This window comes from Acanthochromis polyacanthus, chromosome 9 (assembly GCF_021347895.1).
Source record: "Acanthochromis polyacanthus isolate Apoly-LR-REF ecotype Palm Island chromosome 9, KAUST_Apoly_ChrSc, whole genome shotgun sequence".
NCBI classification, from domain to species: domain Eukaryota; kingdom Metazoa; phylum Chordata; class Actinopteri; family Pomacentridae; genus Acanthochromis; species Acanthochromis polyacanthus.
In genome coordinates, this window is record NC_067121.1 from 39,002,167 (window position 1) to 39,019,153 (window position 16,987).

Consider the following 16,987-nt stretch of genomic DNA (forward strand, 5'->3'; position numbering starts at 1 on the left):
TGTCGGTCGGGTGTGTCAGTAGCTTCAGTGTTGCTGTCAGTTAATGTATTAGCATCGTGTTAGCTTGTTGCTAACATGTGAAGCTGAGGATTATTGCAGCTCTTAACTCCTGCTGGGATCATTGTACTGCACCAACCACATGTTCCTCACCTCAGTGGAAACCTGTGCTGTTCTTTTGTAAAACGCATTTAATTAATATCATTCTGATGTGGGTTTTCTGATTTTTTTTTTTTTCCTCAGATCAAGAACACTATGAATCAAGAGAAACTCGCCAAACTCCAGGCTCAGGTCCGGATAGGAGGAAAGGTACAGTCCATTACTATTACATCTGTCATAATAATAATAACTTTAAAAGATGACAAATGACAAGAATGAGACGTAAATGACACAAATGAGACGCAAAATGAGAAAAACAAGACGTAAATTATAAAAACGACAACAAATGATAAAACGAGACATAAAATGACAAAAGCGAGATGTAAAATGACAAAAGTGAGAAACAAATGACAAAAATGAGAAACTCAATGACAAAAACAAGACATAACATGACAAAAATATGCAAAATGACAAAAACGAGACACAAGATGGTTAAATAGAAGACACAAAATGATAAAAACGAGACATAAAATGGCAAAAATGAGACGTAAAATGACATAATTGAGACACAAAGTGACGAGGGATTTCTGTGGAATGCCAGATAAAATGAATTACTCTAATCGAGATTGGAAAAAATGAGGGCATTGATGGTTTTTTTCAGGTCTCTGTTCCGTTTTGTTTTTGCAGCCATGTTGACAGCTGTTCAGAGGGAAACTTCCACTCACGGATTTCAGTTGTGCTCAGTTGTTGCTCATTTTAAGGAGGCTGGTGGCACTCAGCGTCTTTCCACCTGACCTCAGCACTCCTTTTATCTTCATCTGCTTTGTTCGCATCCGTTGTGAGGTCTCCAGCCTCACACTAGGTGGCGGTGTTTGTTGTTTTTGCGGCAGTGTTCATCAGCCGCTCAGATTCCACCACACTGGCTGCAGCTGAAAGGTTTCATCACAGTTAAATGTTATCCGTCTATCTATAGTCGCTCTATCCCTCTGCTTATTTGTTTATTTATTGTGTTTTGTTTTGAATAGAGCAAAGCAAAATAATACAAAATGATACACAAATGACAAAAGCGAGAAACAAAATGAGACCGACAACACGAAACAAAACCAAAACGGGACAAAAAAGCTATCAAGTGACCAAAAAAATGGACAAACGAGACAAAAATGGCAAAAGTGTGAAACAAAAAGACAAAAACGATTCACAAAACAATGACGAATGCAAACGACAAAATCCTGACACAAGCAATACAAGCCAGACAAAAAAACAAGACAAAATATTCCAAAAATGACAAATGAACAATCTAGTATTTGTACTTTCTGATCAAAACAACTTGTCATGGTCTCGAAATTATTTAAAATTTATAGTTTTACTAATTAACAATCTGCAGTTAATGAATTTAATCATGATTAATCTAAACTAATCCACTAATCTGATTAATATGTGAGTCGTTTGACAGCACTAGTAAAGAGTTAAGTCCCTGTAAAGACACTGCGCTGTGGTTATTCTTGCTTTGATTTCCTAATTTTAGCCGATAGAAAGCCTCTAATCATGCGACCACAATAATAAAGCCATTTCTGGCCTTATATTCTGTAACAGAAGGGTTTGGACGTCCACTTCCCTTTATTGTGGACGGTATTTTGCTTACTCGTGCATCAGGAGCATCTACTTCTAGTTTCATACGTGTCACGTCTAAGTTGGGATTTCTTTGCTGAGAATTAAAAACGCTGGAAACGGGTCTGAGTAGTCTGTTGTGTTTGTCAGTGGTTCACCTGCTGTCTAGAAATGAATACATTATGAGTCTGAGCTGGACGCAGAGTGTGACCTGCTGCTATTTAACGCTGTCTGACAACCCTCGTTTTTTCCCCCCACACCTGTTTTGTGTTTCCTCAGGGAACGGCCCGCAGAAAGAAAAAGGTCGTTCACAAAACGGCAACAGCCGACGACAAGAAGCTGCAGGGCTCTCTGAAGAAGCTGGCAGTGAACAACATCGCCGGGATCGAGGAGGTGAGCCGTCAGAGGATATGCTGTACCGCTGGGATCTCTGTTTCACCCTCGTGTCGTCCTGTGGGCCAAAATTAACCCGTTTTGAAGTTTGAAAATGTAGAGAAAAAATATTTCCACAGTGAAACTTCTGATGTCCACATTTTCAACATATTGGGACATTTTTTGGTGGGAAAAAATAAATGTTAAAAATGTTTCTTACAAACATTCACATAAAAATCAACCAAAAATCCAGTTTATTTTTTGTGAATGTTCTTAAAGAAACATTTATTTTTAATATTTCTTTTTTCCACCAAAATGTGGGAAAATGTGGACATCAGAAATTTCACTGTAAAATATATTTTTTTCACAGATCAAACATTAAATTTGCAAAACTTTAAGGAAGAAAATTTTTAAAAATTCTTAAAAGTTTGACAAAAATCCCCCAAATTTGTCAAGAAAATTCTTGTAAATCTTTTCAAAAAATGAGTAAAAATCTTCCCAAAAAATCCTAAAAATATCTAAAGTGATTCCATATATATCAGTAAAACTTCTAATATTTTCTTTAAGAACATTCATGTAAAAATCAACCAAAATCCAGCAAAACTCGCTGGATTTTGGTTGATTTTTATCTGAAAATATTGGAAGTTTTACTGATATGTATATATATGTAATCACTTTAGATATTTTTACTCATTTTTTGAAAATATTTCCAAGAATTTTCTTGCCAAATTTGGGAGATTTTTTTAAATTAAAACTTTTAAGGGAAACTTTTAAGGAATTATTGGAATTTTCTTCCTGGAGGTTTTGCAAATTTTCAGAAATTTGGGGAATTTTTGCTGGATTTTTGATTTTTTTGATTTTTTTTTCCCAGACAAGTGAACAGCATTTTTTTGGTGCCTGTAAATGAGGACAACAGGAGGGTTGAATCTGAGAATCCTGAATCTTTTATCGTTGCCGTGTCATGAGCCTGAGTCAAGCGTCCCTCGTTCCCGTCTTCATCTGGTTTATTTTTAGAGCTTTTAGCTGAAGAGAACGTCGGAGCACAAACAGAAACTGATGCTCCACGTTTGTCTGGCCTCAATGTGTGTTTTAGTTACAGAAGATTGTTCACATGATTAAGATACATGTTTGGGGAGTTTATTTTGCTTTTTTTTTTCTTTCATTTTCAGCCTTTACATCAGGGAGTCAAACTCCTCTTAGTTCAAGTTCCACATTCAGTCCAGTTTGATCTCCAGTGGACCTGAGCAGTAAAATCACAGCAGAGGAACCGATAAATAACCACAACTCCTCATGGTTCTTCAGTGGAAAAAAAAAGTACTTTCTGAAAATGTTTTCTTAAGAAAAATAAGTTCAGTTTCAGCAACATTCAGCCTCAGTTGATCATTTCCACATTACAGTGTGTTCAACATTATCGTGTCTACAAAGGAACACAACATTTTGTCATCTGGACCTGAACCATAGAGGATTTACTTTAAGAAAATTTTCAAAAAAAACTCCACCAAAAACAAGGCAAAATGTGACACAAACGACAAAAGCGAGAAACAAAATGATCAAACAGGAGGCAAACAACATGAAACCTGACAAAAGCGTGAAGCAAAACAACCAAAACGACGCACAATACGGTGAATAAAGCAAGACACAAAACGACAAAAATGAGAAACAAACGGAAAAAATCTGAGACAAAAAACACAAAATATGACAAAAGTGACACACAAAACGACAAAAGAACAATCTAGTATTTTACTTTCTGATCCAAACAACTTGTCATGGTCTAGAAATGATTCTAAATTTATAGTTTTACTAATTGACTATTTACAGTTAATGTCTTCTCTGTAATTTTTACCCTTTGAGGGCCGGATTGGATCCTCTGGAGGACCGCTTTTGGCCCACGGGCCTCATGTTGGACACCCCTGCTTTAAAGTCTTTGGATTTTGAGTTCTATTTCTTGGTCCGTTGCCCGTTTGAAAAGCTGTTTCCATGTCATGCGTCATCATTTTATCTTTTATCGTGTGTTTCATCTGTGAATGTTATTTTCTGCTCTACTATGAATGTTGTTTTGTTTCTACTGTTGGATACAGCTACTGTCACGACCTTTGAAACTGCCCCTCGGAGGACAAATAATCAGAATCTGAAACAGATGCTAAAAGTAACTCTGGAGTAGCCGCTGACACGCTCTGATCCAGACTCTGCTTCCTGTTCCTCTCAGGTGAACATGATCAAAGACGACGGCACGGTGATCCACTTCAACAACCCCAAAGTCCAGGCGTCTCTGTCCGCCAACACCTTCGCCATCACCGGCCACGCCGAGACCAAACAGCTGACGGAGATGCTGCCGGGCATCCTGAGCCAGCTGGGAGCCGACAGCCTCAGCAGCCTGCGCAAGCTGGCCGAGCAGTTCCCACGGCAATGTGAGTCCAAACGCTCGCCGAGACAACGTCAGGGTCTACGAGGTCGAGTAGTGTGAAGGATTATCAGTAGGAGGCCAAGGGAGCATCGAACCCAGACGATTTTATCAGTGGTTGGGTTGAATGGTTTAGGAAGATACACAGTGAGGCTTCCCCAAACCCTTTAGTCTATTTCTAATGTAAAACAAACAAAAGACCTCATAATGACACAACTGAAGTCATGTTTGTATTCAGCAAGACTTTACCAATGAAAATCAAACTCCAAAATCGAATAAAAGTGAACATTTTATTATGTTTTACCAGAAACAAAAAAATGTTTCTTAAAAATAATTCTTAAGAAATCCAGTGAATTTCACTGGATTTTGGTTGATTTTTTTTTTTTGTGTGTGAATGTTCTTAAAGAAAATATTAGAAGTTTTACTGATGCAGATGTGATCACTTTAGATAGTTTTAGAATTTTTGGGGGGGAAAAGTGTTGCAAATTTTTTGAAAAGAAATTGCTAGAATTTTCTTGCCAAATTTAGGGTATTTTTTAAAATAAAACTTTCAAGGAATTACTGGAATTTTCTTCTTGAAATTTTTGCAAATTTTGGGATTTTTTTCAGATGATGAAACAGTATTTTTTGGTGCCTGTAAATGAAGACAACTGGAGGGTTAAAGCCAAGTTGTTGAGTTTTACAGCTGGAGTTTTTGGAATCGCTGCAACATAAACTTCTCCTCAGACTAAATGTACAGAAATATTCAAAGGATTCACAGTCTGAAATAAAACTCTTGATTTATTCTGGCTTTTGTTTCTGCAGCGATGGATTTAAAAGCAGTCAAAGAGGAAACCATCGAGGAGGAAGACGATGACGTACCAGGTAGAGATAGAGACGCTTTTAATGTGAAGTTACGGTGTTGTTCCTGTTGCTTTTAGGACAGCTTGCAGTTATGGTGTTATTTGTCATTTTGTGGGTGTAAATATGCTTTCAAATGGTTTGTTTTCACAATTTATTTGCAAGATACCAGAAACAACAGCTGCGTTTTTGACATCTCAGTGTCTGTCTCCTTTCGGGACTAAAACACCGGTTTTCTTTGTCGTTTTCTGTCTTCCAGATCTTGTGGAGAACTTTGATGAAGCCTCAAAGAACGAAGCAAACTGATTCCTTCTCGTCGCCCCTCCGGTCAGCCGTCGTTAATTCTTTTACCTCTTACGGACTCACACCGGGCATTTCCTCTTGTGGGGGAGATGGTTGTTTAAGGTGCGGTGCATCTTCTCCGGAGACGAGATCCTCTCCGGTCCAGCCTGCCGCCACAACGACATGCTAAAGGTTTTGATTTCAGAGACGCTGTGGACACAAGATCTGCACGACTGTCAGCACCCAAAGGACTCAGCTATGTTAGACCCGCGCTACTTCTATGGCTAGTATTTAAGAGATTGTTTATGAAATTACAGTTGAAGTGAATGAAGGATTCACTTTTCATTATAGTGGTGATTTTGAATTTAATAAAACATTTTTGGGCTATCGATGGCTCGCTCCATTTCTTGGTTATTTACATTAGTTTCAGTCACTGGGATAAAAACGAAAGGAAAAGCACCAGGATGGTATTTCCCTCCCTGTTGGGGACTTCATTTATGAAATACATGTAACTGATGCCGTAGTGTTCCTCTTCCTTTGCATTTTCCTTAAGTCATTTTTCTATAAATAAGTGATTATTTCCGTAATAAATGTTATGAAATTTGTAAAGACATGATCATAATGAACATAAAAAAAATATGTATTTTTTACTTTTAATAAAAATGTATGCAGATATATCCCATGGACTTCAAAAGTCCCTGAGTTATATATTAACCCCAGCAATAACTGAGGAAACTTGCTAGATGAGAACTGAGACGTGTTTAACAACCAACAAGTCCAGCTGCATTAAGTGTATGTTGGAGTCTTATTTTGAAAGGTGCGGCCGGTAGCTGCAGGTTTCCGCCGCGGACACCGACTTTCCGCGGCTCCTTATTTTCCAGCAGTAAGCCCTGGAGGAGGAGGGATCACGGACTACGGCAGACTACGGGCTATACTTTCAGACTTGTGCTGTGTGAGTGAGGCGGGCGGAGGGTCCACGCCAGGAGACCGAAAATAGCCCCGAAAGACGATCCAGGAATGACGGCCGCTACCGGAGGAGCTCCGCGGCACCGTACGTGAAGATGAGGATTCCTCCGGTGAGTAACCGGATTTGTTTTCATGACATTTCACAGCTCGGTTGTCGCTCTAACGTTACGCACCGCCATTGCCAGCAGTGATGCAGCCCCAGTGAGCGTGGATGGCGTTTTTCTGCTCGGTGGAAGGACGGTGCCGTTAACGGTTCATGTTCAATTTTAACGGCGGTTACACAACACGAGCTGAGGCTAAACACCGTAGCAGGAATACTCGGACCGACTGTGTGAAATGGGGCTGAGTTAACCTGAGGGTTTTCGGTTTCCCCCGTACGGTTCTGACCGGCCGCTAGCCACGGAGCCCACCGACCCGGGGACGCTGCGACTGTCCGTCAGAGGAGCGAGTCGCTGCCGTCACTCGGCGCACGACCGCCCGCTGAAGCTCCGGAGCTAACACTAGCCTCTCCGCTACAGCCCGTTCAGCTGGACTAACCGGAGGCTAAAATCCGAATCCAAACACAGACTTCGGGGGAAACTGTTTGGGAAACTTATCATGGCCTTTGGAGGGTCTGCTGAGTGGAGCTAGCGGCTAATCCAACTGTCCAAGTTGTGGTGCAAACAAACCCCAACTGTTGTGCGTTTTTATCACAGCTGCACCGATTTTACCTGCTGGGTTTAACACCAGAAAGGTGTGTTTAGTGATATTTATCCATGTAGGCTGTGTTTGGCCTGCAGCAGCAGCCACTTATGGTTGCATAATCCCAGCTAATGGTCACCTATCTGCTCCAACTGTTGGTTTGGTGGTGCCATGCCTTCTTTTTTTGGTTGCATTGAGCTCATCGTTTGGTTTTTCCATGTCTGAGATGGATTCATGAAGAAACAGGCCCATCCCAGAGCCACCTTGAATAGTCATCAGCAGGAAATAAATCAAATGACTCAAGAAAAACCACTCAGATGTTATAATATCATCATCTCCGTCTGGTGAGGATTCGCTTCCAGAGTTGTTTTAATGTCGCGAAACCGTGTTTTGTGGGCTTTAAAGTTGCATTCAAGTGAGCACATTCTGCAGATGTGTGTAAAACTGGCTTTTAGTGTCAAATGTTGGGATGGTTAGGCTGAAACATCCAGGAACTGATGAGGAAAATGCATTTTTCAGTTCAGTGTGGATTCGTTTAGGTAGCGCCGATTCACTTTGTTTAGTAAGGTGAAGAGAAACGCTACAAATCCAACAATTCCCTTTGAGCAAAAAGTGATGAGTCGAGGTGTTAATGGTGGTGAAATTGTCACATAGAGAGATCTCAGGACTGCACTGTAAGTACCTGATAAGTGGTGTTGTAGACGCCCTGCAAAAGACTCAATTTTAACAGGATAAAACCTCCAGCAGCACCAGGCTGAGGGAGGGTGGGCATTTGCCTCAACTGGTGAGGGCGGAGAGAAGCATACATCAAGGTGTTAATGGTGGTAAAACTTTCAGGTGTGTGATGTAAGAAGTATGTTAGAAGTACCTGATTAGTGGTGGAGTAGAACCCTGAGAAAGAGCCAAGCCGGCGCCACCAGAGAAGTTAAATCTGTGTGACTCAATAGAAAGCCACATCGCATAATATCAGAGTGTGTAGCGATGTCTAATATTATCGGCCCGATATTGGCATAAAAATGTAATATCGGTCAACATCATTATCTATCATGAAAACCGATAAAATAACACGTGGATTTACCGACTCAGAGGGAGAGAGAGTGTGAACTGTTGTTTGAGACGTCTTTTTGGAAAAATGGCAGTAATTCAGAGTAGACGATATCGGTTATCGGCAAAAAAAGCAAATATCAGACATCCCTGCTTCGATTACTTAAACCTTAAACATGACCATAACCTCATTTCTAAAGATAAAAACAGCATTGGCTGGACTTTTGTTTCAAATTCACTACAAAAATAAACAAAACTCAAGTGCTCTACTGTAAAATAAACAACTAAAATAATCATTTTAAAAAAGCATTTATTTTCACCAGAGCTGCTGCATCAACTATAACTAGAGATGTCCGACAAGATTGATATTATCGGCCCGATATCGGCATAAAATTTTAATATCGATCAATATTGTCATTGGTGTTTTTTGTGAGTATAATGAAAACCAATAAAATAATGCATGGATTTACCAGCATTTACTAATTCACAGAGGAAGGGAGAGTGTGAACTGTTGTTTCACACAATTAAATGTAAAAAAAGGCATAAATATGTACATTTTTCCATAATTTCAGTTGAAGTAGTTTTCTTATTTTTTCAGTGTTTCCATCTGAAAGCCTTGTTTCATCTGACAATACATCCAATGGAGCATCACAATAAAATGAGGCATGATGTGTTAATTCCACCACAGGAGATATGTGATGTTGCCTAAAATTAAACAGCCCACAGATATCGGTATCGGTAGAATGAATGAATATATTTTATTTAAGTGTCATGCACCTATACAAGTACCCAGCCCGTATGGGCTTATATGACACTAGTCATCAAACAAAGACGATGGCATACGGTTAAATGAATCACTGTAAACATCAGATTGTATACATAGTTTTCAGTCTCAAAGTCCATGCCTTCTCTATATAGCTTGCAACGGAAAATATTTCGTTTTCAAATAACCATTTTAACATTTCTCCCTCGGACATCCAAAACAGATCAGGATTAACAATCTGGATTTTTGCAAACAAAACAGTTCTCAAATTCATATACAAAGGACAATAAAACATAAAATGAAATTCATCTTCAACCAAAGACATATCGCACACAATACAGTCTTTAATCCTCGGGGATCCCTTTGTAACGACCTCCCTCAATCTGTAGAGGCAGCACTCCAGCTCTGAGTTGAGCACACAGAGACCTCTGTCCTCTTTTTAAGTAACAATTTACATAAGGCTCGACAGAAAAACAGTCCTTCAACTGAATGTACGTTCGTAATTTTGGTTTACGAAACAAATCGAAGTGCCACTTTTCTTTATAGATCTCAAACAATATCTTTCTCTGGTCTCGTAATTTACACTGCAAATTATTTTGAAACAAGGACTGCAAATTCATACTAACAAAGATTTCAAGGACACCCTTAGTCCAGGGATATTTATGAATTCTATCCCAATTGAAAACCCTCTTGGTGAGCCTGTCCTCAGGGAAGCATACAAGGCGGTTCCAAAGTCTTAAGACTTACGGTAGGTATCGGTCATTGAGAGTTGGACGATCTCGGCATGTCGGTTATTGGCAGAAAAGCCAATATCAGACATCCCTAGAAGTGTGTTTTTCCAATGTGTATTTTTATAACAGCCATAATTGACTTGTCTGTTGTTAGACGACATCTCCAGCCGATAGAACGTTTGCTGAGTGTTTTTACTTGATGCTGATCTCCGCCTCCATCCTCAGGTGGTCTTTAAACCCACGGGGCTGATTGAGGAGAGCGATCCAACAGGCTCTCATGTGTACAGAGACTCCCCAGATGTGGGTTACTGTATGCTTTCAGAAACTATTACCAGGCTGTCCCTGATGGCAGCCCGTCTCCCTGCGCTGCTGCTTCTATCTAGCGGTGGTTAAATGTAGATCAAAACATAGGGGAGAACGGAGGCTCATAATAGCTTCTGACGGTTGCTGTGAAGCTCAGCAGCTCTTTCTAACAAGAGGACAACGGCTCCTTTCTTTACCTTCCTTTCTTCAAATCTCACAGGATTTGCCTTTTCAACTTCTCCCGTCAGAGGAATCATGTCTTTTTGAGGCAGCGTGACCTCATACAAACCTGTGGTGTGTTTTTTTCTTCTTATGTGTTTTAACTTTATCTGTTTAATCTCCAGCTGTGTTGCAAGGAGAATAAAAAGCTACTCCCACTGCACTGGAAAAAATGCTCCTGTCAAAACAAGAAAAAAAAATGATTTCAGGGAACTTTTACCTTAAAATAAGGGGAAAAATCTGCCAATAGAACAAATTAAAAATGGCTTGGTAAGATTTAGAATATTGAAATCTCATAATTAGCTGACAAATCTTATTTTAAGCTACATTTTACCAGGATTGTCAAGATTAGGTGTCTTAAAATAAGCCAGACATGCTAAAAAATAGTGTATTAAACTTATTTTGAGTTGTATTATGTGACACTTCTCTAGATTTAAGACCATCTTGTACTTGAAATAAGATTACAAAGATTAATTGAAGCATTTTGAGACATGTCTTCTCACAGTTAGTTAGAAATCCTAATATTTCGTCGTGTTTTGACAGCATTTGGAGGTGTTGTGCTTCAGGGTAAGCAGCTGTTTTTAACTCAAAAGTAGACATTTGCTTTTTAGACATTCATGCTGAGTACAAAATTTAAGATGTATTTTACTTATTCACTGCAAAAACTCAAAATCTTACCAAGTCTGTTTGTCTTATTTTTAGTCTAAATGTCTCATCCCACTTGATTTAAGATAAATTCACTTAACGAGACATTTCAGCAGATGGAGGGACTTATTTTAAGACAATGCATCTTAATTATCTTGTTAAGTCAAACAATCTTGAAATGATCTTTTTTTGAGTTGAATTTTACAAGAAAGCTCTAAATAAGTTTAACTCTCGTGTCATCCTGTGGGTCAAAATTGACTCATTTTAAAGTCTGAAAATGTGGAAAAAAATATTTTCACAGTGAAACTTCTGATGTCCACATTTTCATCATTTTTGGGGAAATTTTTCAACATTTTTTGGTGGGGAAAAAAAGAAATTTTAAGTGTTTCTTTAAGAACATTCCCAAAAAAAATCAACCAAAATCCAGTTCTTAGAGAAAATATTAGAAGCTTTACTGATATATATAGAATCACTTGTGATATGTTTGAAGATAAATAAAAGATAAATCTGTTTTAAACAATAAGGAAATAAATGTGTAAAGAAAGACCAGTAAATAAAAAATAAATCTGTTTAAAAAAAAGAGGAATACATTTATTTCCTTATTTTTTAACATTTATTTATTTTAATTATTTTTTACTCTTTAGTTTTTGCATATTCGTTTGTCTTGTTTTTGTAATTTTGTCTTGTGTTTGTCATTTTGTGTCTCATTTTTTTTTTGGAAGATTTTTACTCATTTTTTGAAAATATTTAAAAGAATTTTCTTGTCAAATTTGGGGGATTTTTTTTATACATAAATAAAACTTTTAGGAGAAACTTTTCAGGAATTATTGGAATTTTCTCCCTGAAGGTTTTGCCAAACTTTCAAAAATTTGGGATTTTTTTTTGCAGAATTTTTGGATTTTTTCAGACAAGGAAACAATATTTTTTGGTCTGTAAATGAGGACAACAGGAGAGTGAATGTCCAGCTGTGTTGTAAGGAGAATAAAAGCTCCTCCCAGTCTCCTTCCAGTCAGGGCGTTGAGACGTTGCATCATAATGTGTCACTCAGTCATGCGATCGTGTTGTTAGAAAGTGATGTCAGCCCATTCTTCAGTAGAGGAAGCGATCATTTGAGGTTTCCTGCGTTCACCCCGAGTAGACGGCGTCTGGATATGGATCTGAAAGCTGTTTGTCAGGATGTCCTGGAAAGTCTTTAGCACCAGACAAAAAAACGGGCAGCACAGATCCACAGGTCAGAGCCTGGATTTCACAGGAAGTTATTTTTATGCTGCACAGTTCAGGAACTTTCACATGAGGAGGGTTTCCCCACGTACGAAACGCCCGGTGAATCACAGCAGCGGGCCTCAAAATAGCAATCATTAATCACTCGAGATTCATCCATTGATTTTCTGATTATTCTCTGTGTCTATAAACAGTCCAGAAAATGACTCGTAGCAAAGTACGGCCTGGATTTGTAGTTAAAAATGTTTTAATAAATGGTTAAAATGGTGTTCCTGCTGATGTCTTTTGCTTCCATATTTTGTCCTAAAGCTGAACATTTTCCACTTAATGTCATTTATGTCAAAGAACAGCAGGAAATCTTTACATTTAAGACGAATATTTGGTATTTTTTGCAAGAAAAATGCTCATAATGATCAATTAATTGACTATTTGTGTCAAAAAACACTTTAAAAATAGCTGTTGGGAATATTTGATGATTTAAATCCAAAATTAAAATAGCAGCAGATAATTTCTCTGTTGGTTTCCTTTAATTAATTAATCATAAAGTAATTTCAGCTCAGTTTAAATGCCCTATGATGTTGTAAAACACCTGCCTGTTGCTGTCTTCCTTCAATCTGAACGGTTCAGGAAAAGCAGTGCTTCCAGTAAAGCGTTATTCTGATGCGTTCCTCCCTGATGGAATAAATTAGCCAATAGCAGAGCTCCAGAGTTCTGCGTCACGGCTGCATCACTCCATTCATCAAGGTTTAATGCACAGCTTGTCGTTATTAATCCCTCTGAAACCTTCTCCTCCTCCTCATCCTTCCACAGTGGGTCTCAGTGTTACAAAGCAGGCAGGAAATCAGGTTCAGGTGAGACGTATTTACCCGTGATGTGAGTGAATAAAGGCATTTATTGTACTCTAAATGTGAATGAAATAGAAAAGGTTGCATTTTGAGTTTTAAGAGATGAGAGAAAAGAGGGTATGTGGGGAGCAGTGAACCTTTGGATATGACGTGTTCTGGCCTTTCCTGAGCCTTCATCACGTCACCACGTCCGTTTTCTGTCACTGAGGAAGACACTGTGTTATGGAATCACAGGAGTGCCACAATAAAAATAAATCTGTTTAAATAAAATAAGGAAATGAATTAATTAATAAAGTAATAAATAAATAAAAATAAATCTGTTAAAATATAGAAAAATAAATGTGCAAATATAAAGAGGAATAAATAAAAGAATAAATAAAAATCTGTTAAAAATATAAGAAAATAAATGTAAATATGAAGAGGAATAAATAAAAGAATAAATAAAAAATGTTAAAAATATAAGAAAAATATGTAAATATGAAGAGGAATAAATAAAAGTTAATCTGTTTAAAAATATAAGACAACAAATGTGTAAATATAAAGAGCAATAAATTAAAAAATAAAAAGTAAATCTGTTAAAAAGGAGGAATACATATTTTACATTTATTTTTAGCGAATTGATTTTTTTTATTCCTCTTCATATTTAAACATTTATTTCCTTATTTTTTTAACAGATTTTGTTTGTCATTTTGTGACTTTTTTGTCATTTTGTCTTGTTCTTGTTGTTTTGTGACTTGATCTTGTTGTTTTGTGTCTCATTTTTTTGTCATTTTGTATCTCGTTTTTGTCATTTTGTGTCTCGTTTTTGGTCCTCTTGATGCCGTCATTAACATCAGTTTCTTGCTGTGACGTATGAAAACGCATCTCAGGAAAACATTTTATCGTTAAAATGATGAAGTGTCTGTCAGACAAATCAAGAAAAGGAAAACCTCTCAAAATATTGAACCGAACGGATCCAAAATGTAAAATGTTCATGTAGATGACAGAACTTAAGGATAAAAGTGAAACTGCGCTAACGATGGAGGGTTTCCAGCTGATCGGTGAGGAAGTGAAGGCATCTCCCTGGGAGGAAACGACAGGAAAGTCTCGTTGTGACAGCGAGGACTTAATGAACTGTTTTAGCGTCCCGGTATGTCCGAGCTTCCTCTCTGTTTATGTCCTTGTCTTATTTAATTTAGCCTCCATGCTGGGGTCTCCAGTCAGGCATGCTTTACCATGTTAGCGGGCTGCTTTTATTGTTAGCATGTCTGGCTCAGTCTGGAGCTTGTAGTAAGGATAAGAATTAAAATTCGTTTTTATCATTTTGTGTCTCCTCTTTTTCATTTTGTGTCACATTTTTGTTGTTTTGTCTCATTTTCGTCATTTTGTGTCTCCTCTTTTTCATTTTGTGTCACATTTTTGTTGTTTTGCGTCTCATTTTTTTCCATTTTGCATCTTGTTTTTGTCATTTTGTGTCTCCTGTCATTTTTTTGTCACATTTTTGTTGTTTCGTGTCTCATTTTTGTCATTTTGTCTCATTTTTGTCATTTTGTGTCACATTTTTATTGTTTTTGTACTGTATCTCATTTTTTCATTTTGTGTCTCATTTTTGTCATTTTGCGTCTCATTTTTGTCATTTTGCGTCTCGTTTTGTCATTTTGTGTCTCGTTTTTGTCATTTTGTGTCTCTTCTCAGAATGATTTTATGCTGGTTAATGTCTGGTTTTCGACCTGCTTTTGAACTTGTTTTAAGACTGAATTTGGATCGTTTTGTTGGCTGTTTTTGAACCCAGTTTTGGACTTGTCTTGACTGATTTTAGGCGTGCTTCAGACTGTTTTTTAGCTGTTTTTGGACTTGACTGATTTTAGGCGTGCTTCAGACTGTTTTTTAGCTGTTTTTGGACTTGACTGATTTTAGGCGTGCTTCAGACTGTTTTTTAGCTGTTTTTGGACTTGTCTTGACTGATTTTAGGCGTGCTTCAGACAGTTTTTTAGCTGTTTTTGGACTTGTCTTGACTGATTTTAGGCGTGCTTCAGACAGTTTTTTAGCTGTTTTTGGACTTGTCTTGACTGATTTTAGGCGTGCTTCAGACTGTTTTTTAGCTGTTTTTGGACTTGTCTTGACTGATTTTAGGCGTGCTTCAGACTGTTTTTTTTAGCTGTTTTTGGACTTGTCTTGACTGATTTTAGGCGTGCTTCAGACTGTTTTTTTTAGCTGTTTTTGGACTTGTCTTGACTGATTTTAGGCGTGCTTCAGACTGTTTTTTAGCTGTTTTTGGACTTGACTGATTTTAGGCGTGCTTCAGACTGTTTTTTAGCTGTTTTTGGACTTGTCTTGACTGATTTTAGGCGTGCTTCAGACTGTTTTTTAGCTGTTTTTGGACTTGTCTTGACTGATTTTAGGCGTGCTTCAGACTGTTTTTTAGCTGTTTTTGGACTTGTCTTGACTGATTTTAGGCGTGCTTCAGACTGTTTTTTAGCAGTTTTTGGACTTGTCTTGACTGATTTTAGGCGTGCTTCAGACTGTTTTTTAGCTGTTTTTGGACTTGTCTTGACTGATTTTAGGCGTGCTTCAGACTGTTTTTTAGCTGTTTTTGGACTTGTCTTGACTGATTTTAGGCGTGCTTCAGACTGTTTTTTTTAGCAGTTTTTGGACTTGTCTTGACTGATTTTAGGCGTGCTTCAGACTGTTTTTTAGCTGTTTTTGGACTTGTCTTGACTGATTTTAGGCGTGCTTCAGACTGTTTTTTAGCTGTTTTTGGACTTGTCTTGACTGATTTTAGGCGTGCTTCAGACTGTTTTTTAGCTGTTTTTGGACTTGTCTTGACTGATTTTAGGCGTGCTTCAGACTGTTTTTTAGCTGTTTTTGGACTTGTCTTGACTGATTTTAGGCGTGCTTCAGACTGTTTTTTAGCTGTTTTTGGACTTGACTGATTTTAGGCGTGCTTCAGACTGTTTTTTAGCTGTTTTTGGACTTGTCTTGACTGATTTTAGGCGTGCTTCAGACTGTTTTTTAGCTGTTTTGGACTTGTCTTGACTGATTTTAGGCGTGCTTCAGACTGTTTTTAGCTGTTTTTGGACTTGACTGATTTTAGGCGTGCTTCAGACTGTTTTTTAGCTGTTTTTGGACTTGTCTTGACTGATTTTAGGCGTGCTTCAGACTGTTTTTTAGCTGTTTTTGGACTTGACTGATTTTAGGCGTGCTTCAGACTGTTTTTTAGCTGTTTTTGGACTTGTCTTGACTGATTTTAGGCGTGCTTCAGACTGTTTTTTAGCTGTTTTTGGACTTGTCTTGACTGATTTTAGGCGTGCTTCAGACTGTTTTTTAGCTGTTTTTGGACTTGTCTTGACTGATTTTAGGCGTGCTTCAGACTGTTTTTTAGCTGTTTTTGGACTTGTCTTGACTGATTTTAGGCGTGCTTCAGACAGTTTTTTAGCAGTTTTTGGACTTGTCTTGACTGATTTTAGGCGTGCTTCAGACTGTTTTTTTAGCTGTTTTTGGACTTGTCTTGACTGATTTTAGGCGTGCTTCAGACTGTTTTTTAGCAGTTTTTGGACTTGACTGATTTTAGGCGTGCTTCAGACTGTTTTTTAGCTGTTTTTGGACTTGTCTTGACTGATTTTAGGCGTGCTTCAGACTGTTTTTTAGCTGTTTTGGACTTGTCTTGACTGATTTTAGGCGTGCTTCAGACTGTTTTTTAGCTGTTTTTGGACTTGTCTTGACTGATTTTAGGCGTGCTTCAGACTGTTTTTTAGCTGTTTTTGGACTTGTCTTGACTGATTTTAGGCGTGCTTCAGACTGTTTTTTAGCTGTTTTTGGACTTGTCTCGACTGATTTTAGGCGTGCTTCAGACTGTTTTTTAGCTGTTTTTGGACTTGTCTCGACTGATTTTAGGCGTGCTTCAGACTGTTTTTTAGCTGTTTTTGGACTTGTCTCGACTGATTTTAGGCGTGCTTCAGACTGTTTTTTAGCTGTTTTTGGACTTGTCTTG

The 16,987-nt window shown here is 38.0% G+C and overlaps 2 protein-coding genes across 4 annotated transcripts in view; both read left to right on the plus strand.

Moving 5' to 3' along the window:
* Positions 1–172: 172 nt before the first annotated feature.
* LOC110946626 (transcription factor BTF3 homolog 4-like) lies at positions 173–5,990 on the plus strand. The gene is made up of 5 exons (XM_051953603.1): positions 173–306; positions 1,984–2,097; positions 4,283–4,484; positions 5,282–5,341; positions 5,577–5,990. The coding sequence occupies exons 1-5, from the start codon at positions 253–255 to the stop codon at positions 5,621–5,623; spliced, it is 477 nt and encodes a 158-aa protein (XP_051809563.1). The 5' UTR covers positions 173–252; the 3' UTR covers positions 5,624–5,990.
* Positions 5,991–6,426: 436 nt separating this feature from the next.
* Positions 6,427–16,987, plus strand: part of zfyve9a (zinc finger, FYVE domain containing 9a) — a 51,979-nt gene continuing 41,418 nt past the window's right edge. For all 3 annotated transcript variants that reach the window (XR_007944237.1, XR_007944238.1, XM_051953261.1), the window contains exon 1: positions 6,427–6,675. The gene's annotated coding sequence lies outside the window, so the exon portion shown is untranslated. The remainder of the gene's footprint in view (positions 6,676–16,987) is intronic.